We start from the raw sequence: 24,890 nt of genomic DNA on the forward strand, positions 1-24,890 counted from the left end.
AAGGCCCTCCGTAATGCCAGAGCAGCGTACTACTCGTCATTAATAGAGGAAAATAGGAACAACCCCAGGTTTCTTTTCAGCACTGTAGCAGGCTGACAGAGAGTCACAGCTCTATTGAGCCAAGTATTCCCATAGCTCTCAGTAGTTACGATTTCATGAGCTTCTTTAATGATAAAATTCTAGCTATTAGAGACAAAATTCACCAAGACCTGCCCTCAATTGGCACCGACTTATCTCTTAACTCAGGAACCTTAGAAACAGCTGTAGAACCAGATACATGTTTAGACTGTTTTGCTTCCCTCAATCTTTACCAACTAACTTCAATAATTTCTTCATCTAAACCATCAACCTGCCTCTTGGACCCCATCCAGACTAGGCTGCTTAAAGATGTTTTACCCTTAGTCAGCACCTCTATACTAGATATGATCAATCTATCTTTATCAACAGGCTATGTACCACAGTACTTTAAAGTAGCTGTAATTAAACCTCTTCTGAAAAAGCCCAAACTTGATCCGGATGTTTTAGCCAACTATAGACCTATATCTAACCTTCCATTTCTCTCTAAGGTTCTGGAGAAAGCAGTTGCTAAACAGCTGTGTGACTTTCTACAGAGCAATAGTTTATTTGAGGATTTTCAGTCAGGATTTAGAGCTCATCATAGCACAGAGACAGCACTGGTGAAAATTACTAACGACCTCCTTATTGCATCAGACTTATTAGATCTTAGTGCTGCATTTGATACCATTGACCATCAGATCCTATTGCAGAGACTGGAATATTTCATTGGCATTAAAGGAACCGCTCTAAGCTGGTTTAAGTCCTATTTATCAGATCGATTTCAGTTTGTATGTGTTAACGATGAGTCCTCCATGCACGGCAAAGTTACTCATGGAGTTCCTCAAGGATCTGTCCTTGGACCAATCCTCTTCACTTTATATATGCTTCCTTTAGGCAATATTATCAGGAAACATTCCATAAGCTTTCATTGTTATGCAGATGATACTCAGTTATATCTATCGATCAAGCCAGATGAAACTCATCAGTTAGCTAAACTTCAAATGTGCCTTCAGGATGTTAAAACCTGGATGACCTGTAATTTTCTCATGTTAAACTCAGATAAAACTGAAGTTATTGCTCTGGGGCCTAAGCACCTCCGTGACGCATTATCTAAAGATATAGTTTCCCTGGATGGCATCGCCTTGGCCTCCAGCACCACTGTAGGAATCTTGGAGTTATCTTTGATCAGGACATGTCGTTTAAGTCTCACATTAAGCAAATTTCAAGGACCGCCTTTTTTCACCTACGTAATATTGCGAAAATCAGGAACATCCTGTCTAAAAATGATGCAGAAAAACTAGTCCATGCATTTGTTACTTCTAGGCTGGATTACTGCAATTCCTTATTATCAGGCTGCTCGAAAAAGTCCATTAAGACTCTTCAGCTGATCCAGAATGCTGCAGCACGTGTTCTGACAGGAACCAGGAAAAGAGATCACATTTCTCCTGTTTTAGCTTCTTTGCATTGGCTTCCAGTAAAATCCAGAATAGAATTTAAAATCATTCTTCTTACCTACAAAGCTCTTAATGGTCAGGCACCATCTTATCTTAAAGAGCTCATAGTACCTTACTACCCCACCAGAGCACTGCGCTCCCAGAATGCAGGGTTACTTGTGGTTCCTAGAGTCTCCAAAAGTAGACTAGGAGCCAGAGCGTTCAGCTATCAAGCTCCTCTCCTGTGGAACCAGGTTCCAGTTTGGGTTCAGGAGGCAGACACCATCTCCACATTTAAGAGTAGGCTTAAGACTTTCCTCTTTGATAAAGCTTATAGTTAGGGCTGGCTCAGGTGAGTCCTGAACCATCCCTTAGTTATGCTGCTATAGGCCTAGACTGCCGGGGGATTTCCCATGATGCACTGAGCTCCTCTCTCCTCTACTTTCTCTCCCTCTGTATGCAACCTCATCCCATTATTGCATGTTACTAACACAACTTCTCCCCTTTCTGGTAGTCTTGTGCTTTCTCATCCCTCTCCTCTCTCCTATCACTTCCTGCAGGTTTTCTGGCTCTGGAGCTGTGGAGTCTGGATCTGTGGCTGCGGGTCACCTGCTGCCCCTGTGTTCCTGCTCGACACCCTCTGCTGCAACGACTATTGTTGCAAGTCTTATTGTTATTATAATCATTAACATTACGATGGTTACCATTAACACTATTATAAATATCTGTACCATTTTTCATTTAGTCTATAGCAACATCTCTCTCTCTCTCTCTCTCTCTCTCTCTCTCTCTCTCTCTCTCTCTCTCTCTCTCTGCCGCCCACCCTGAGCCATGGTTCTGCTCGAGGTTTCTGCCTCTTAAAAGGAAGTTTTTCCTTGCCTCTGTCACCTAGTGCTTGCTCTTGGTGGGAACTGTTGGGCTTCTGTAAATATCATCACAGAGTATGGTCTAGACCTGCTCTTTTATGACTAGCGCTGTGAGATAACTGTTGTTGTGATTTGGCGCTATATAAATAAATTGAATCACTGCAGCCTTCTTCTGCTGTTTGTCGATCAACACGATGTCTGCTTGGTTAGCCATCACCAGTTTGTCAGTCTGGATCTTGAAGTCCCACAGGATCTTAGCTCGGTCAGCTACCTGGTTATGGTGTTCCATGTACGCACTTCCTGCCTGCATCTTATACCCAATAACAACAAACCCTTATGGCACAGAATTACTCAACATAAGGGCAACTGACCTACGAAGATCATAACCAAGCTGGAGCCTCAAGTACAACGACCAAGATTGCCAAGGCTAAGTGACAACGTACCCTCTGAAAGTCTGCTAGAAGATGTGAATGCAGCACTACATACTATCCCTACTAAAGCCTTAACTGAGACCAATGAGCTGATGTATGCCACAACAACAGTTATCCTAGAGATGCTTGGCTATAAGATGAACACCACAAGGCACAAAGAGCTCCCCCCATGGAGGAGAAGGCTAGAGGCCAAGATCAAGGCAACACGAAGAGAGGTTAGTCAGCTGTCAGAGCTACAGAAAGGTGCATGGAAAGGGCTACTTAAGAAATACAACAAGCTGTCGATATCTGAGGCTCTGGAGACTGCCAAACAAAAACTTACCGCTCTGGCTACCCGCCTAAAGAGATACAAGGGAGAAGCAGAAGCCAGGAGGATAAACCGGATGTTCTCCACCGAACCATCCAAAGTGTACTCTCAGTGGCAGGGTAATAACACAAGATCAGATCCACCCAGGGCTGAGAGTGAACAGTACTGGAAGAACATATGGGAGAAAGAGGCATCCCACAACACCAATGCTCAGTGGCTAGTGGATCTAAGAACAGATCACAGCAATGTCCCAGAACAAGATCCAGCAACCATTACAACGGCAGACATCAAAGAAAGAGTGGCAGGTATGAAGAGCTGGACAGCACCAGGCCCTGACATGATCCACACCTACTGGCTGAAGAAACTAACTGCACTTTATGAACGTCTGGCAACACAAATGAACCAACTGCTGATGGATGGGACCCACCCAGAATGGTTAACCCAAGGACGGACAGTCCTGATCATGAAGGACCCCCAGAAGGGAACAATCCGATCCAACTACCAGCCAATAACCTGCCTCTACACAACATGGAAGCTCCCGTCAGGCATCATAGTGGCTAAGATAAGTAGGCACATGGCTCAATACATGGACAGGGCCCAGAAGGGAATGGGCAGTAATACGAGACTGCAAGACCAGGCAGACCAATCTGTGCACCACCTGGATTGACTACAAGAAAGCCTATGACTCAATGCCACATACATGGATACTGGAATGCTTGGACACAAGTTCAGTATTTCAGCTTTTATTTCCTGGTATTATCTAGATGTGTTAAACAACGACATATCATCGTTTGTATTAGACCACAGCATTCTTAGGTGAGTAAAAGTAAAGTAACAAATAATCCTTAAATAAATAACATTTAATATTTGGTGGCATAACCCTTGCTTGCAATAACTGCCTCAAGCCTGTGACCCATCGACATCACCAAACTGTTGCATTCTTCATTTGTGATACTATTCCAGGCTTTTACCGCAGCTTCTTTCAGTTCTTGTTTGTTTCGGGGTGTTTCTCCCTTCAGTCTCCTCTTAAGGAGGTGAAATGCATGCTCTATTGGGTTAAGGTCAGGCGGCTGACTTGGCCAGTCTAAAACCTTCTACTTTTCCCCCCTGATGAAGTCCTTTGTTTTGTTGGCAGTGTGCTTTGGGTCACTGTCCTGTTGCATGATAAACTTCCTCCCGATTAGCTTCAATGCATTTCTCCATAAATTGTCAGACAAAATGTTTTTTGTACTCTTCTGAATTCATTCTGCTGCTACCATCATCAGTTACATCATCTGATCATACTGATCTTTTGATCTTAAACCCAAATGTCTTCAGTGAACAACAAAACAAAGGAATTTGCCTTACCGTTCCAATACTTTTGGAGGGAACTACATACACACACACACTTGAGATTTTCTTCCATCTTTTGATCAAAAGATAGAAGAAAATCTTAAAATTAGTAAACAATTAACACAAGAGATGCTACTATAACAACTAATACTAGTAATAATACTATCTATATTCAGCATTTTAAAACAGTAATGAGCTTGAGACTATAAATTTATAACATAAATTGTGTTACAAACTAGGGGCATGGAGGTTGAAATGAAAAATCCTACAGAGTTGCATTATGGGAAATGTAGGATTCATGATGTTTGATCCATACAAAGGCCTTTGAAGCAATGATTCTGACCATTTTTTAAAATCATCTTTTACCCTGTCTCTCAAGGGGCACTCTAATGTAAAGAGCAATTCTAAATGGCTGGAGTCCCCCTGTTTTATTATTCACCATGTAAAAGGACATGTATGTCTCAATGCAAAATTATTAACATTAATAGTCCTAAAAGCTAAATCATTACTGTATAATTATACAATATAATCAACTATACAATAATAGTTTAAACAGTTAGTAATGTAGCCTGATGTCAAACCATGTCTTTATTTCAGAGCGAAGACTAAGATTCCCACTGAGTTGTAATTAAAAACCTTGTAGCTGCAAATGAGACAGGGATTTACATGGAGTCACAGTATCCTGCACACTCCCCTCTACACAGCAGATGTGTGCTTGATAGAAGTCCTTAATCTGCTATACATTAAGTCACTGTGTCGGAGGCTTACTTAATGCCTGACTGCAGCAACAGGCATGTTGACAACAACTCAGTGCCTAATGGAAGAACGTATTTACACCATTAGGCACTGTTTATTGATTTAAAAACCATTAAGAATAGCATAGAGAAGAGAGCACACAATAAATTAGCATAACACATGTCTTTTTTTATAGAAGAATTAGATGGAAAGTGAACTTACTGAACGGGCCAACTGGAATGATGATAGGGTTTGAAACATGATGGAGAGAGATGGAAAATTAATGAGATGGATGAAAAACTGAGCTACAAAACAAAACCAGTGATGGCGGGAGAAGAGCCAAAAAGGAAAAAAGAAAGAAAAAAAAAAAAGGCGCACAGAGAATGGAACACTGCTCGGTTTGGATTTCATTTACACTGATAAAAGCATTAGTGGATGAAGTCGTCTGAGACTATTTAAACCAAGACACACAGAGAGAAAGAAAATGGGCGACAAAGAGCGTGGAGGCGAGAGAAGGGAGATAAAGAGACAGGAAAAGAGAGGTAGAGACTCATGTCTTATTAATACTGGGACTGCTATCTGGCACTGAATTACAGCACACATCTACTAAACATCTGTCAAATGGCGTAATCCATACGGTTTAGCATAAGCTCCTGGCAGCACCACTGGACAGGGACTCACAAAGATACCCTAGTATAAAAACACAGAGCACTGGACAGGAAATGGGAATTTGCATGATACTGTTGCCATGTGGCTGTATGTATGTATGGCACTAGGTATGAGAGCTTTTATATGCTTGCCTAAGTGTGTGTGTATATATATATATATATATATATATATATATATATATATATATATATATATATATATATATATATATATATATATATATATATATGTGTGTGTGTGTGTGTGTGTGTGTGTGTGTGTGTGTGTGAGATATGCAATATACATGAGGTGTTTCTTACCATGGACCTGCAACATGGCTGAGGCCTCTGTCTTGCCCACACTGTTCTCAGATGTACAGGTATATGTCCCTTCATCCTGCTCTTTCACGCGGAACAAACGGAGGCTGTTGCCATTGCGGATTTCAAACCTGGAAATGAAAAAATTAAAGATAATGAAAGATCTAAGAGAGAAGCAAAAAAATGAGCATACTAATCTACAGAAAGCGAAGAAAATCTGCCAGTGGTAGATGATAATGTCATTCCTTGTACTTGTCAATCAACCTGTACCAATCAAGTGATATTATCTTGAAACGAGTGGAACAATGTGGCTTATCTGCCATAGATAGTCACTGGAGCCAGGAAAATTCTTGAAACAGTTGAAAAACAATTACAAACAAGTGAGATAATCTTAATACATTGAAGGAGTTTTCACTTTATTTAGGAAAAACAGCATTTATCTATTAACAGTAGATTAAATATGAAGTTAAGATGGACTCTGCAGAGCATAATTATTTATTACCAAATACAACCAGACTACAAAAAGCTAATTCAGCAGCCTTCATCTAGGGATACAATGAATCAAAACAGTATCAGTTACTTTATTTCATAGGCTCATAAACCATAGAAGCAAAAGATGAAAAAAAATTAAAGATAAAAGATAAAAGACAAAGATGAAAGAGAGTATATAATTTAGCTCTTTGCAAACATGAAAAACAACAATTACCTGTTCTCAAAGTGAGTCACTGGTGTTTGACTGTTGTAGCAGAATTTAACCGTAAGGTTATAATCGTTCTCTACCTTACCTGATCCTCTCTATGTGGGCACATTTATGCTGACAAACATATGACTAGCACTTTAAAAAAATAAAAAATAAAATAAAAATCCTTATAGCATCATTAGGTAATTATAAGTCCCTGCATACTGCCCTTTATATAACTGCAGATGAACAGCCAGACCTTCACATACACATGAGCACAGTCTAACGTGGACGTTGCCAGGAAATGGAGCTGTCATGCACATGCAAATACAATAATTGACATCCTCTCAATGTGCTTGTTTTCAGATATATGAACAAGAGGCATTATGACAAGGGTGTTACCACAATGATATAATTGTAAAGGCAGTCACCATTTATGTCCATTAAGTCATCTGTAAAATGGTGACCAACATATCCGACCTCACTACTGCCGTTAAAGTTCAACATTTTGGGTCAATACCACTCTCATGTCTGAAGCCTACAGTAAATATGAGGCTGAAGCGAGATGGTTAGCTTACCATAAAGGCAGGAAACTGGCAAACATCTAGCCAGTGAAAACTTTCTTTTACACTTTTTGTATGGATAGGGGGCTTCTATCTGGTATGCGGATTATGTTTCCTTTGTACAAAGCCAGACTAGCTATTTCCACTCTTTATGCTAAGCTAACAGACTGCTGTCTCAAGTTTCAAATGTATCATACTGACATTTATTTAATGTTTATTTGACAGGGACAAATGCATAGAACATTGCTTTATAAAGAATACAAAGTAGATGCCATGCATACAGGTTTCTAGCCATGACTAATTTGCAACCCCTGTCCCTGGTTAGGCTTATAAAATTAAAACAGAGATTACAGAGTATTGAGTTTAAAATTTACAACCATTAAAATACATACAATAAATACATCCCATACATGAAATAAGATATGGACTGAAGTAGATGTAGAAATACCTATAAACAGAGTCTGCTCAACAAACAATACAAGAACACAAAAGTGTGCATATGTCTCATCATAACATAACATCATGTTTGTATGCATTGCATTGTGTCCTGTATAGTCATTGTTCACAGAGTTGTTTCAGTTTCAATCATTGCTTTAAATGTAAATTAAAAACCTTGAGTTCTGTCAATGTTTTAATTTCGGATGGTAAAGCGTTCCACAGATGTATGCCTCTTACTGAAAACGATGTCTGACCAAATGTTGTTCTACATTTTGCGGCTATACAGTTTCCACTTACTGTGCCTCTAGTTCTTATTCTGCTCTTTGTTTCTCTACTAGTTGACAGAATATTTCTGGTGCAAGGTTATTCACACACTTAAAAATTTGTTTTAGAAATTAAAAATTTACAAAACTGTCAAAACTCAATATATTATGCTTCCATAGCATGAGGCAGTGGTGCCATCTTATAGATTTCTGGTCCATTACTTTTAGTGCCTGTTTATATAATGACCTAATGGGTGTAATTGTAGTTTGGTTGGCCTGACCCCAAACAGTTATGCAATACGATAAATGAGAAAATATCATAGAATGCATAAACTGCTGTGCTGCCTTAAGGGGTATATATTGTCTTATTCATCGGAAGCAGTTTAAATTTGTCCTGACAGTTCTGCACATTCTCTATACATGTCTATCAAACTTTAGATGAGAATCTAAAGTAACCCCTAAAAATTTAAATTCAGGTACCTCATCTATCTCCTTCTCATCAATCTTTATTCTGAAATTTTCATTGACCTTTCTTTTTATTGAAAAGCACATAGAGACTGTTTTATCATAGTTCAGGGTCAGATGATTATTTCGGAGCCACTGTGATACACCGTCCAGTTCTTTTGAAAGCATCTCAGCTGCAATCTGAGGGTTTTTTGTTGATACATATATAATTGTGTCATCTGCATACATTTGGCATTTAACCCTTTTTCAACTGTCAGGTAGATCGTTTATATATAAACTAAAAAGTAAAGGGCCTAAAATTGAACCTTGTGGAAGTCCGATTCAACAAGTTTGGACCGATGACTGGGTGGAACACACTGCTGCCTGTGTTCGAGATATGATCTAAACCAAGTTATTGCATCAATACATAAGAGTTTTATAAATGTTTAGCTATAAATACTGGAAACAGGTTGAAACATCCTGGCACTTTCCAAAGGTAACAAAATCTGCCTGCCACACCTCTAAAGCTCACTAATTAACAAACAAGATAAAATGTTACCTCTGTACAGAGCCAGGCTAGCTGTTTCCCCATGTTTCTAGCCTTTATGCAAAGCTAAGCTAAGCGACTGCTGGCTGTAGCGACTGTGGTATTGATTTTCTTATCTCACTCTCGCAAATGAGTGAGATTTCCCAAATTGCTGAACTATTCTCTCAAAATAATCTCTACTAACTCAGGAAATAATATCTAATCTTCTTTACGTTTCATTATCACTACATAATTGGCATTAATTGATGTAAATGTCAGCACCACAATGGGACAATATACCCAAAAGCTCATGTAGAGCAGCACTGCAGAGTGAAAATATCACAAAAATCATCTGCAATAATTAATTAAAAAATAAATGATAGCACAATATATGATAGATCAACTTTAGCTCTACATTCAGTGTAAAATGCATGTTTTAACCTATACACAATATTGTATAGTGATTAGTTCTATGTAAATATTATTTTTAGAGTGTTATCAAATTACGTTTTAGAAAGTGGAAAAAAAATTATTATTTAATAGGCTTAGCTAAATATACATTATACTGAGTTTAGATGAAAAAAGAATGAAACTGGTCACAGGAGGATTCTCCCAACTAATGAATCCTTTTTGGTCTCTGCCATTTATGAATTTATGTTAGCAGACTGATAGAACGACATGAATTAATGAAACTGAAGATGTTTTCTGGGTCACATGTGTTAACAATCCAATACACGACTTGTCTTTGGTAAAGCTGGATTTCTTATTCAGCCTCATAAGATGCTGTATGTGCATCACCAGTCTGACTCTCAATTGGTCTGTGCTCATGTCCGTAACTCTCACCTCCCACGAGGAAGCTCCCCTTCCTCTCTGCGCCATCGGACAGTGGGGGCGGGATCTCCATGGACCTCACACAGGAAGTCGACAGTCTCTTCCTCCATGACCACCTGGTTCACCGGCCTTCGTACCAACACAGGCCGTTCTGCAGGTTTTAAACATATCCAGCTTATGTTCCTTAATGCTGCCACAAAATGTCATGCCGCTACAAAATATTTACCGCATCAACATCAGAAACTCACCGTACACCACCAGCTCTGCAGGATCGCTGTCCCTCTCTCCGACCATATTTGTTCCCACACAAACATACATGCCAGCATCGTTCTTCCTGGTGTGAGAGATCATCAGTTTGCCCCCACGCATCTGAAAAATAGCGTAGTGACAGCTCAAGAGATTATTCTTCAGGGTGCCCTGAGTGACTCTGTTATCATCACAGCCTTCAGTGGAAAAATAATCCACATTTGGATACTCTTGTTATAAATCATAAATCCTTCATAATCAAAACACTGTATGAGTCATTTTGGTGTACTTTCTGAATAATGGTGAAATATTAACATTCAATCACTTACTCAAATATTGTAATTATTAGCTATTTGAGGTACTTACTTTACTAGTATTTCTATGTATGCTACTTCATATTTCTACTCCACTACATTTATTTCACAGCTATGGCTACAAGTTTCAAGATTGTTCATACAAAACATGAGTAAAATTCTACGGTAGCACTTTATAATAACTACACACTATAAAGCATTAGTTAAGTATTAGTAAATACGGAATTCATCATTTATAAAGCATTGTTCATACATTAATACACATTAGTAAGTATTCATAAACAGTTATAAATGTTTTATTCTTTATCAACTACACACTATGAAGCAGTTGTTTATTAGTACATTTTTAATTCATCATTTATAAAGCATTGTTCATACATTAATACACATTAGTAAGTATTCATAAACAGTTATAAATGTTTTATTCTTTATTAACTACACACTATGAAGCAGTTTATTAGTAAATTTTTAATTCATCATTTATAAACCATTGTTCTTACGTTAATACACATTAGTAAGTCATTTATAAACATAGTTATACATGTTGTATTCTTTATTAATAAACTCATCTATAATGTGCTTAATAATTGTATTTTCATACATGATCGGTTCACTATTTATAAATGAAGTATTATTTTAATGACAAACCATTTATATATGAGTTGTTAATGGTTCATAAGATCATTTGGAAAGTTTAAAAAAAAATTATGACATAGGTTAACTGCCTGTTTTTTGATACTTTCCCAAGAAAGAATATAAACAATCTCAGCATAACACCTAAATCTACCAGTGGCAAAGCCCAAAGGATGCTACTAAGACTACCCGAAAGATGCCCCAGCTAACTTTACTGGGTAAAAGCCTCACCGTGACAGGGCTGGTTACGTTTCTCTGAGACAGATCATCTATCACTACACGCTCATCAATGATGTGCTTAATGATTGTATTTGATAAAAAGTGTTATTCCAATGAAAAACCATATATGCGCCTATGGTTCATACGATCATGTAGAACATTTAAGGAAATTATTTAATAAGTATTTTCTCTGTAAAGTAAGGACTATCTAAGCCATACAAAACATTGCAAATGAGATTGAAGAAAGTCTCAGTTAGGCTTCTTAAGTCTCAACTTTATTACGGCCTGGGTTAACACCAGGGACGTGCACAGGGGGGTTGCTCTGGTTGCCCGGGCAACTGCCCGTTTGCCTTTCCTGACTCAAGTTGCCCTTCCGACTCGCCCTTCCGAGAAAAAAAAATAAAATAAAAAAATAATCGCGATCGCAAAGCTTCATTCACTTCCATTCGGGCACCGAAAGTGAAAGTCAGTAGGGGAAGGGCAAACTCTGTTTAAGTGGCTGCACTGCTGCAGCGCTGCCTGCACGTCAGTCGATTCTGTTCCCTACCGGAATTCCTGTTTCCTTCCTTTATGCAATCATACTACAACAAATCATGCGTAGTTTTGCCCAGTTACCATACGTGATACGTACCAACAGAAGTGAATACGAGCTAGAAGCGCAACTGAATGTACGGGAAGCCAAAAGGTTAAAAAAGGATTGTAATTTTTTCCGAAATCTAAGCGTTTTTTTATTTAATATTTTATTAGAAGCGAGTTTTCCCCATCTGTCAATTCAATCTAGATTATTTATTTCAAATAAAAAAAAGGAAAAAAATAAAAAATAATAATGATTAAAAAAAACAATAAACAATAATATAAGGAACTCTTTTTCTCATATGTATTTTGGTGACATTTATATTGTTAATACATTTTGGATACTGTGTTTAGTGCCTTTTTTCAGGTCAGAGCAACTGCCCTTCAAAATTCCTGTGCACGTCCCTGGTTAACACCTTTACATCCCTTTAGTGTAGTTTTTGGATGTCTCGGCGATCAAGTTAGCAACAATAAACATATAACTTCCGGACAAGGAAGCAACAATAAATATGCAAATTCCGGTTACGCTTTCAAAATAAAACTAGTGAATAACGTTTTGAAACAGAACGTTACTTGCGTTCCATACGCAACCGAAGAAAAAAACTCAATATTGACTTTGTGTTTAACACAGGAAAAAAGTGAAAGTATGGTTTCTGGTCAAGCCGCCCTTCTCAACCACGTCTCCTCCTTACCATAGACTGTAGCCCACATACAAAATACGGGACTTAAACATAGACTGTAGCAGCGTTATTTTGACCCTTGGTGCATCCAGTAGTCTCTGCCGTGTGCGCTCACTTTATCGCCAGACTGCACCGAGGAAGAACAGAGAGAAGCGGGACGCAGTTGGAAAAACGAGATCACACGGGCCCAGAAGCGGGTGTTAAGTGTAAAGACACCATCACTCGGGATTTTTGAATGCCGTCATTTACCGAAGGATTTTTATCCCCCTGGAAACTCCGGTGAGTAAAGTTTGTAACCTTTAGGAGAGAGCTAAAAGTGCAGCGTGAAGTCAGGAACTGTTCAACAGTATTTTGTTGTGTTGTGGTTTCAAACTAATCTCTGGAGGTACTTTTGGATGTGTAAGCACATACCTTCAGAGGTATTTTTATTTACAGTATTTATGATAATACATGTTAAAGATAATTTCCTTGACTAAAATGGGTAAACTCTGTTCAGTATTTTTTGGTTGTAATTTAATGTAATGTAATGTTAAGAAATGTAATTAATTCATAGTAGTGATGTCTTGCTTAAATGCTACCTGGTAAAGTTATAAATCTTTGGTAACGTTGTAACAATGTAAAACTTAAGAAGATTCCCTAGACAACAGGGTGATGATATTGAGTTTTGACAAACGGGATGAGATCTTATTTGAAGAACATTGACTGTGATGATTTATCTGATTTATTCTGCACTATACTTGCAGACTGGTTTTTGAGACCCTGGATTGTAGCTTAGAGGTCAACTCTTTGCTGGATGCAGATGGCAGCGAGTCCCAGAGATGATGCACCCTGTATGATGAGATCAGACCGCTGTGTGGCCAGCTGCTTCAGATCCCATTCAACAGGACTGACACATCAGATTACAGGACACTGGCAGATAAGAAAGATCCTCCACACGTTCATTATCCTGCCCAGGTAGAGATACAAATAACTGAAATTCACTGGACACTTTTTAAAATTGTATTTTGCTCTTCTTATTCTGGGGTTTAATCACACACAGTGTATTTTTTACCCCAGCACTACTTCTCAGAACGTAGGTTGGTAAGTTAGCTAAAGTTCTACACTAGTGTTAAATATTCTAGACCTGTCTTTATCATTCAAAAACTACACTACAGGGCTTTCCCCAGTACATTGAACTATGATGCTAAGGGGCTCCCAAGTGTGTTATAAAGTGACAACAAAGGGTCTTGACCATTGGTCCATATGTGAAGACTTGGGAGTGAGAACGGGTTGGGTTGTAGATGGTTCATTTTATATCAACAGTTGTACAGTTTATGCAGTAATAGTCTCTCGTGTTGTTGTGTTTTTTTGTGAATGAATGGGTGAAAGGCATTTTGTAATAAATAATATGTTCTGTATCCCTTTGTGTTGTGTCCGTTTCCTTTTTCTGTTCAGAAGATAACTGATTCTTGTGTGTTACAATATCATTTGTAAATGCTTTGTAAGGCATAGATAGTCCACACTTCAGATGAGCTCACACAAAGACTTACTAACAACTAGTAAATGCTTTGTAACTACCTGAATGAATCATGAAATACTTTATTAACAAATTTTAGAGAATATCTATTGCCTTTCATTTTCATTTGTAAGTAGTTAATGAGACATAGACAGTCCTCACTTTAGATGAGCTCACGCAAAATACTTTACTAACCATTAGTAACTACCAGAATTAATCATGAATTGCAGTATTATTAAGTGTCATAAAACATCTATGAACACGCACTATTAGACCATTTCTAAATAACTACATGTCATGTCAAGTTAGCGGTTGATCAAAGCACTGGGGGGGGAGTAAGATCGGTGTCTTTAAACGGACCATCCAAGCAACCCTTTGCTGGTTCCATCACAGCAGATCTCTGGAAGCGCAGATGTTGGAGTTTTGATGAGGAGTTCAGAGAAACGGTACCAGGCCTGTAACGGTGAGGCTTTTACCCTGTAAAGTTAGCTGGGGCATCTTTTGGGTAGTCTTAGTAGCATCCTATGGGCTTTGCCAATGGTAGATTTACGAGTTATGCTGAGATTGTTTATATTCTTTCTCGGGAAAGTATAAAAAACACAGGCAGTTATGTAATAATTTTCTTAAACTTTCCAAATGATCTTACGAACCATTAACAACTCGTATATAAATGGTTTGTCATTAAAATAATACTTAATTTATAAATAGTGAACCGATCATATATGACGTAAGAAAATACAATTATTAAGCATATTATAGATGAGCTTATTAATAAAGAATACAACATGTATAATTATGTTTATAAATGACTTACTAATGTGTATTAACGTAAGAACAATGGTTTATAAATGAATTCAAAATGTACTAATACTTAACAACTGCTTCATAGTGTGTAGATAACAAAGAATAAAACATTTATAACTGTGTTTATGAATGACTTACTAATGTGTATTAATGTCTGAACAATGCTTTATAAATGATGAATTCCTTATTTACTAATGCTTAACTAATGCTTTATAGTGTGTAGTTATTAATACCCCAATAATATTTAATACTCTGTCTGCATTGAGTATCTTTGATACTTTAAGTACATGTTGCTAGTAATACTCAGGTACTCTCACTTAAGTAACCGTTTTAGTGCAGGACTTTTGCTTGTAATGGAGTATTTATAAATTGAGGTATTGTTATTTTTACTTAAATAAAGAATCTGAATACTTCTTCCACCGCTGCTTCTCTTACTGATGTAAACACTTGTGATTTCCTACATTTCAAAAAACATCTTTCACAAACCAGACATGAGGGGAAAGAATCTGAGACACTTTCCAGTTACATTTTCAAACAATCCCATAAAAAGACCAAAACGGACATGCATCAGGCTATTCCTCAGTACATTCTCACTTGCCTACTATGGCTCTCAGCCACAAGGCAATTTATTAATGAATTTCACTAATGAAGACATACACGTAACGCATGGCTTTCAATTTAAAAAAAAAAGGTTAAATTATTTCTACAGCTGGGCACTATAGTTTACTTTAACAGGAGAAAATAATGCATTTGTTTGAGACTATTTTCAGTGGTAGATTCATACCCATGTGATGCTCCAATGAGAATTTAGGCATTAATTCTCATTATCTTTTCACATTTTCGTGAAATGTGGATTGAAATTTGTGCTGAATTTGTATGGAAACTTGACTGATACCTGGATGCACAACATGGAAGGTCCAGCAGAGTTTAAGAGGTTAAACAGCTGTGTCTGTATGTCCAATTATTTTGAAATGGGAGCTTGACCTCTTCAGCTCTTGTACAGTGTTTGTGTTGAACTCACAGAGATGCGATCATCCTTGGTGCTGACTCGGACGTTGTTGCGTTTCCAGGACACAGTGGGCTCAGGGTGACCACGTGGAGGCACACACTCTAACACAGCAGGCTCACCAGCAGCCACCACCACATCGCTCGGGGCCTGCCGGAAATCATCTCTAAGGACTGAGAAGAAAACACAAAGAAATCTAATTAGCTTCAGAAGTCCAGCCTGTCTGATATACTTAACACAAAGGCTGAATATCAGAACCACAGATCCGTGAGCAGCATCAACAGACTCATGACCGCTATCATCAAAAGAAACGCTAATTTGTTTTGGACATGATTTGGACTTGTTTTCTTGACTGAAGCATCTTCTTGGATAGCTTCTAGTGAAGCACTCTTCTTGGATAGCTGAAAACAAGCTTATTGAGAGAAAGTCAATTATTGCGTTTGCATGTGCATGACTGCTCAATTCCCTGGCAACATCCTTGTTAGGCTGTGCTCTGTTTTAATGTTTTCTCATGGCTCTCCTGTCAGGGCAGATAAATAATGCACATCTCTCAGTCTAACATGGAGTAAACAAATAACAGCCCATTTATAATTTAGCCCATGTGTGGGAGAAAAAATGGCCTGTGAATTAATGAAAGGATTGTGTCGCAAATGCTACTTTACAAATCTGCAACATTCTGAAATAAAGTCAGCACTGAAGGAGAAAAGCCTATTCTCGTGTCGTCCCTGAAGTTTGCACTCCCGCTACCCTATGGTTGATGACAAGATGATATGACTTTGACACGGCAACCTTTGATATCTCCTAATCTTCTGCTGTGATTGACAGATGAAAGACTCAGTGTGAACTATGAACTGTAGCCTTCTCATGAGACCTCTTGTACAATGGAAGCTCCTACTTGGATACTGACAGGATCACATTTTCAAACGCACACACTCGTCATGTTGGACCACATCCTGTAGCTACAGTCTACAGCCTTTTTTCTCAACCCAACTATATTATTTCAGCATAATCAATCAATACAATCTCCTTTTACGCTTTCATGAACATTTTAGCTAGAACACATAATCTCCCTCTTAATGCCAACATCGTAAGCTTACCAACCGCAACCACTGGTTAGAACAAACCACATTTTAATTACATTTTTAATTATAATCCAGTAACAGTGGGGCTAACTATCTCTACCCTGAAATACACAATGCTGTCTTTATTTCCATTTCAACATAGAAAATTATTATACTGGTGAGGATGCTGCTTAGGATACGCATGTAGGCATGTACTGTACGTATTTAGACCCTTTATAAGGGTTCTTGTTTGTCAGCAGGAAGTGTTCCACCAAGTTGTGATAGCTCGCTACAGTTGATAAAATATGCTAGTGACAGTTGTTATTTCAGCAAGTAAATTCTACAGCCATTGCCTAGAGAAGTCTGCTTTTGTTCATTTCTGTTAGATAAATCGGAGACCCATTGTTCTAAAAATCATCATGAATTGCGAGTGATCTACCATCATCATCATTGTAAACAGCAGATTCTCCATGTTGACAGGAAGCTTGACGGGCTTCAATTGGTGTAATCAGTAGTGATTAGGATTTAGTAACATTACTGTAATCCATCTTAAATCAATTTAACTAAGCATTTAGTTCATTTATAAGCCATTTACTAAATCTATGCCACATTAATTATCCACCAGTACGCCCGACAGGTCTGTGTCAACATGGCAGTGCTGGCCTTTAATACAGCATTGATATTCTGACCCACCGGGCTTGAGTAAAATCTCACCTCAAATGTTTTTATCAGAGTTGTTTAAAGATGGATGATCATTCCTCACTCTAGTTCAACAGCCGTAACTGTCTTGGGCAAATGGCTATAAATATTCCAAAACTTGAAGTGGCAGACAATTTTCCCTCAGGTCTGAAGTGGACATCAGTCAGTCCGTGTATTTAATCCCCTTCTCTTTAACTTGTTCTGTGATGCGAGTTAATCAATCACACATCTGCCTTCTTAAACTGAACTTCACTGAAATGAAGTGGAAGTTTACTCATTTCACCCAAGTGGGAGAATGGGATTTATAATTTTTTTTTTCTAATGCCGTGACATTTAGGCTAAGGAAACATGCAAAGTCTTAACTGCCCTCATTACATTGTAGTGATATTTAAATTAGTTAAAAAGATCAACAAATAGGACAATTAAGGAGCCTTTGCAGGAGATGTAGCAAAGGCACGGGTGAACTATAACCAGTAAAGGCACTCACTCTCCTCCCAAAGGTCTGTTCACCAAATAACCTCAGCTCTGTTCACTTGGCTGCCTGTTTCAAATGCTTTGCAGAGCTGAAGGGCTAATTGAAAGCACTGCATTATTTTTAGACCTCCGTCTGTAAGGCCTGGTTAGATGGGTGCACAGAGACCTTTGTTTCACTGCCATGGTGACTGAAGTGAAAAAGTTATGGGCAGAGAGCTAATCCCTGAACTGCACACACACACGCACACACCTTCAGCATTTGAAATCCAGAGTCCCCTGGCACAGACTCCCGGAAAGTGGGACATTTGAGGGTTGAAACACATGCCAGAGAGCAGAATCCTGACATCACTACCCCAAATACTGCTTGAGCTCCAGAAATTTCTTTGAAGCTGTGTTCAAGCTAACTTGATCCTTCCTTGCTTATTCCGTTTTTAAAGCCTGCCATGCCCAACAGAGTATCACATGGCTGTTTGTATGTGATGATGATCCCGCCAGAGAATCGACCATTCTCCTCAGAAACACAGAGACCAACCCCCCCCCAAAGGCAATTGTCCCTTACTTAACTTCTCAGACATAATACGACTAGGTTTGCCAAATAATCTCTTCCAGGCCCTGAGCCCTCACCTCCATTCGTCCACACTGGGATCAGACAGGGAGCATGGTTACTGCAGGGCAGCTGACGTTTGACCATGCCTCCGCAGAGACAAATCCTCATAGTCCCCAAGGCACTATCAGCTTAAGTAATAGCAAAGCAGGGCTAAATGACTTCCAGTGGTTCCATCATTATTCCTGTGGGCACTATTGCGAGAGCGCCCATTCATTTTCATAACTTTAATATTTCAGGGATATACAGATTAGGAGATTTAATCTCACCGAGAATATGCATCACTTGATTTTTAAGTGATATTTCTCTATGACATAGTGTTAAGAGAGGAGCTCTAGGACTGCAGAAAGACCATCTGTTAGCGTTTTTGGAAAAATGAACAGTGAGGGAGGAAGAGAAATTAACCATAAGAAAATGTATCACAGGGCTGTGTCACATAGAATGTTGACCCCTTATTTTTGTTAATTGATTGTGACTTTGTCTAATACCAAGCAGCCATGGGGCAAATTACTTAACATTTCGCAGACCATTTACATACCCAGCAGTTTGAAAAAAAAAGTATGAATGTGACAGACAGGACGGGGGGTGGGGGTTGCTTTTGTACTGAACATGAGGTGACAGTGAGTGTAGGAAGCAGACTGAGCAGACAGCGTGGGCCGGACAGATGTGTGAAAGGTTTCCAGGCTCTGTGTTTTCACGTCTGACAGGTAGGATTGTGGACAGAGAGGTTAAAGGACAGTGAAAGTGCATTTTTGAGAGCCTTATACGACCCGCCGCCTGGCTCCTATTGTTCTTTTATTTCAGAGAGCAGTAAACCCGTTAGGGAGGTGGTCTAATCCCATTGCCATGATACTGCCCTGTCACAGCTAATGGAGGCTTTGCCTACAGAGAAGAGAGATTGCTTTAATCCATCCATTGTCTGATTGTGTTGATGGTGGATGAGAAGAGACTCCAGGGCAAATAGTCTTTATGAGAAGCTCAATGTTATAAATTCCTCCACTTTCCAAAAAATGCGATGATGTTTCAATTACAAACTGACATTGCATACAGACAACACATTTTGCATTATTAGCGAGTCTTGACAGTACTCATAAAACCATAGCAGTGGCGATTTGCACAATTTTAGAGTCAATTTGCTTGCATCAGAGTACAGATAAATTGTAAACTACACATATAAACTGTATTCACTTGGGATGATATATATCTGAGGATTCTCCCCAGTGAAAAGAGACTGAGAGCAGGAGATGCCAAGAAACAAGCTGCAACTACAAGTTTGATTCCTTCATAATCCCTCATCAGAAGTAAGAGAAACATCTGGCCTTTTAAACAAGTTTTATTTTTTATTTGTCCTACTTTATTCTAATCCTGCCGCACCATGTGACCACCTCATCACAGGCAGACATTCACATTCATGACTTTGAAATAGACACTACTACTGTTTCTCCCCCTTCTTGCTTTCTTTTAAAGGAGGAATGAATTTCAGTCCACTCCCACTGTCTCATTATTCTGGTTTTTCAACAGCCAGTCAAGTCAGCCGGTCACTGGCAGCTTACAGTAAAACTGGAAGAATAAAAAAAGACAGAATAATGAAAACTGGTATTCGAGGTATTCCAGAAGAGCAGCGGCTCAGCAAAATACATAACTTCCGGACCTTGGGGTTTGCAAAATGCATTTGAGCATAAAAAATTATTATACAGAACAATGAAATCTAAGTTCGTGAATCTTTTTTCTGTTTAGACCAAACAGCAACCTCTGGGGCTGAAAGCCAACACGGATGTGCCAAAACTGCAGTTCCTTGACCACTTGAGGCTGGCTCCAAAAGAGAGTCAATCCAGGCCAATCCCTATAGACTCCCATGTCTCCCAAAATGCCCAACTTTACAGCAGAAATAAACATGTTTACAGCGTAGTACAAAAAAAGTTTTTTGTACACCGAGCTTCACAATGGCTCATCAGAAACCAACGGCAACATCACGGAGACTACGTCCATGTTTCATACAGTCTTTTGTTTTGACACAAACTCAGAAGTCAGCATTTGTCCCAGCTATAATTCCTTCTATTTAATGAGAAACAAATCCCTATCCACAATCCTCAATCATTCCTTGCATATGATATCTTAGCATGAATTATGGTTGTGAGACTTCCCATTATTCCTTTCATTTAACAGGTGCCTGCATTATGCAGGTGTCCTCCTTTTCCTTAAGAACTTTTTGGGAAATAAATGATGCTGAAAGAAAGAATAAAGACAAAATATAAAAACTTCCAAACATGAAGTTGGATCAACCAATCAGCTTGCTAGACCTGCAGGTCTGCACTACCCCTCCATGAGATTTCGGCTTTCGCATTGGCTCCTCTGCAATCTAGAATTACCATAACACATAACACCCTTTTATATATATCTAAGCAGAAGCAATTCCAGCTAACTCTTGCAGACACCAGTTCAGTGAAAAGACTAAGCGGTAGTTGTGCCCATAATTCACATAAAGTATCCTGGGGCTAAGAAATACATGGTTAGAGTGAGTGAAGTGCAAATCTGTAAGTTCACTGCAGAGAAAAGTCATTCAGCACAATACATTATGCATCATTCACTGGCAATTAATGTGAAATTAATGTGGTTAAAATCAAGTTAGTGTCAGCACTCCTGCTCCCTACTCAGAGACGTACAAACAGTCAAACATATGCATCGGTATTAATTACTGCTCAGTGGGAGTTTTAAAGCTCTTCCTCCTCCCACCTGTTGTCCCTCAGAACTCCACTTTGCATACAGTCCCACCAACACACACACACACACACACACACACACATACAGCAAGACCACCAGCTTAAAACTGGCCTCCCATAACACTACATACTCCCCACACCTCCCTGCCAGAGCTAATTGGGTCACTACTCACCCCACAGTCAGCACAACCTCACACAGAAGGGAGGGGGGAGTCTAAGACCACCACCATGCTGTTTTAGCATATGCGCTCTCTAGCCAGAGGCAGTGAGATTAGAACAAAACAGGCACTTATTAAAATGGTTAGTCACTCTGTGCCTGCAGGTGAGTCACCCCTTCACCAATATGACTGTGCTGTAATCTCCAGCTGCACACAACGCTAAACTTTATTACCAACAATTTAAGAGAGGCAATATGACAGTAAAAGCATCATATCTTCTCCCAGTTGGATAGTTGCATTAGTTGCAGCTACATGGTTCCCAATATACAATATATCTAAGCAGACTGTCCCTATTTTTGGACACGAGATACAGATGAGATCAGCCAGCCATGAGCCCTTCCACACTCTGACAGTAAGGAAGACTCCATATGGTGGAGATAAGACTGCGCTCAAATTGGTTTTGTGTTTTCTTTAACGAGGACAGTTCGACCTTGCTAATCTGTTATGCCCCTTCCCCTAATCAACCCACTGACTAATCCATTTCCTCATACCAAAGAGTGCTGCAGTTCAGCCCAGGGCCGAGACACACTGGCACAATTATGAAGGAAGGAAGACAATGGCACGTGTCCTGGACCGAGGAGGGAAAATAATAGACAAGGCTCCAAGTGGGAGTTTTTTTTACTTCAGTGCACGTTCACAAAGACAAGGGAAAGCTCATACTCCCCTGCTATGCTCTTCAGGAGCAGGCAACATGTCCGTACAAAGAAAACACAGCTATACATGCGTGCTCACACACATGATCTTATTGTTACACACAGAGAGGACTCTCAGGGGTTGTGATTATAATCTGTCTGCCAATACCTCCACAGTGGTTGTGCTACATTTCTCAATATAACAGATTGTGACGGTTTATTTTCTGTAGACCTGTTGAAGCAAAGATGCCAAAAAATTTACTGGTTCCAGTTTCACACAGGTGATGATTTTCCATCCTATCTGAATATTTGGTATTGGATTGTTCATCAGACAATATCAAACATTTGAAGGCATTCCAACATTTGTCAACCTGGTGTTATCATACATTTATCTATTAGTCATAACATTTTATTCACCACCTTAATTATAAAGATTTGGGAAACTCAGACACCAGCCAGGGCAAGAAGCACAACCCTTACCAAAACACTTCAGTTTAACAGAAATGATCTCAAACACTGACTCATTGAGTCTGACCGACAGCAAACACAGCAAATAGTCCCCTGGACATCCCGTTGCAGTGAGCTGCATAGCATAACGAATCAACTCTGACACAAAGACAGGTGTTTGAGGTAGCGTAATGTTTTTATTTCTGTTAAACTGACGTGTTCTGAATGTTGCAGGAGGCGCGCCGATTGAAGTTGATCTTGAATCTGTTTCCCCAAATCTTTGCAACACAGGTGGCAAGTTAACTTTTTCTCCTCCGACACTGATTCCTATGCCTCAGTTCAGGGTATCTGCCGAAACTGTAAACTTTTAATACCAGATTTAATACCAATCTATTTGTATATTGTATATATATATATTATATATATATGTATATATAATATATATATATATATATATATATATATATTATATATATATATATATATATATATATATATATATATTACTTGTCTATTTCACATATTTAAAATCTGTATACAAAATTTGAAATTATTTTAATGTAAGAGATCCACCATGACTGAATGATCGTTACTGGTAGCAGAAAACATAATTTTAAAATGACACAAATTTAATGTGAATTAATCACGTCATCGCCGATACTCACTGGAGGCCTGTCCAGGGTGTACCCTGCCTTTCGCCCGATGTCAGCTGGGATTGGCTCCAGCCCCCCCCCCGCGACCCTGTACGCAGGATAAGCGGTTGACGATGGATGGATGGATGGATGGATTGCCGATACCCAATCTGCTTAATATCGTCAAAAGGCATCCATATCCAGCGCATCTGATCGGTGTTTAAATGTAGTCATGTCCAATACTTATAATGGACAAAGATAATGACAATTGGCAACCAGGTAAAGAGAAAATACCAGATTTTCCTTTTAATGTCAAAACTGTAGTGTCATTTCATCCTTTCACAGCCTCTTATACCAGAATATACAACTTCGATGCTAAATTAAAATGTTACAAAGCTAGGCAAAATGTCAATAACTAAACATGTCATAGTACTGTTATTATACCCATGTAACTTGTTTGCAAAATTGGTCAGTTATTTATTGGCCAGACTCCCCTCAAGCTGCAATTAAATACCTAACACAAAGACAATAACATTACTGTCACAGTTACCTAAAATTAGAAACAAATCCACAGGCTATTACTTATTACTGAATGTATCTCCACTCACACAAACATCTTTTTAGGGGTTGCTTCCTACAGTCTGGTTGTTTCATTATTTTTAAGAATAGCCAACTCTCCAGTGGACATCCATAAAGCTGCCAGACGGCTGCAAAAAGATCTGGGGCACAACTTGCTAAGTATCTGCACGCTGTACATGCACACACATCAAAAAAAGAGACACACTCAAACACTTTCAGGACTATGATCAATAGAGCCTTACTGGCAACATCCAGTGAAGCATTACGACTAATGGCCTCTCCCAGGTAGTTGCGGGCCACACAGGTGTAGACGCCTTCATCTGGTTTGCTCCGGCGCCCGTGTACGATGCGCAGGAAGAAGAGGGAGCCGCTGGGCAGGAGCATGCGGTGAGAACGGGGGTCATCTTTGTCCGTCTCCACCGCTCGCCATCCTTATACCACTCTATACGGGAGCGGGTCTGCCCTCTGCCTTGCAGTTGAGGGTGGCAGGCTCCCCCTTGGAGACAATCAAATCCGAGGGGTCCTCCACGATCCGAGGTGTGCTGTCTTCAAACCGCGCCCGGGACCCTGTGAAGAGGAGATAAGAGACGATGTATCTATCCATCTGACCACCTACCATTCACGAAAACATATAAACTCTTTGTAAAGGACAGACAGCAGCTAAGCCATGTGAAATGCATGAATATCTCTCTTTAGAGTTGCTGGTTGCGTGTTGGAAAATGTGTGTGTAGCAAAGCAGAAAATCATGGGTAATCTCTCTTTGAAGGGTGACTCTGAATTCAAGGTAAGACATATTTTCCAAAAACAACCTGTGCCTTTAAGATCACTCAATTTTATATCCATTTGTCTTGCTACATTCTGCAAATAGCAAAAAAAATAAAACAGATGCCAATATTTCCTACTGGTAAAGAGAACATGCATACAGATTATATATCAGAGTATTTTCACAGAAGACACGCCACCTGTACAGAGGACGCAATCACC

At 39.2% G+C, this 24,890-nt stretch overlaps 1 protein-coding gene across 1 annotated transcript in view; it reads right to left on the reverse strand.

The window, feature by feature from the left end:
- LOC119883183 (roundabout homolog 2-like) overlaps positions 1-24,890 on the reverse strand; it is a 93,393-nt gene that overhangs the window by 40,166 nt on the left and 28,337 nt on the right. The window contains exons 3-6 of the mRNA XM_038693744.1: positions 15,856-16,013; positions 10,119-10,239; positions 9,883-10,021; positions 6,130-6,257 (exon numbers count right to left, since the gene is read on the reverse strand). Coding sequence (XP_038549672.1) covers positions 6,130-6,257; positions 9,883-10,021; positions 10,119-10,239; positions 15,856-16,013 — 546 coding nt within the window. The remainder of the gene's footprint in view (positions 1-6,129; positions 6,258-9,882; positions 10,022-10,118; positions 10,240-15,855; positions 16,014-24,890) is intronic.

This window comes from Micropterus salmoides, unplaced genomic scaffold, assembly GCF_014851395.1.
Source record: "Micropterus salmoides isolate LMB-PRFRI ecotype aquatic unplaced genomic scaffold, ASM1485139v1 Ms_hic_scaffold_3, whole genome shotgun sequence".
Lineage (NCBI taxonomy): Eukaryota > Metazoa > Chordata > Actinopteri > Centrarchiformes > Centrarchidae > Micropterus > Micropterus salmoides.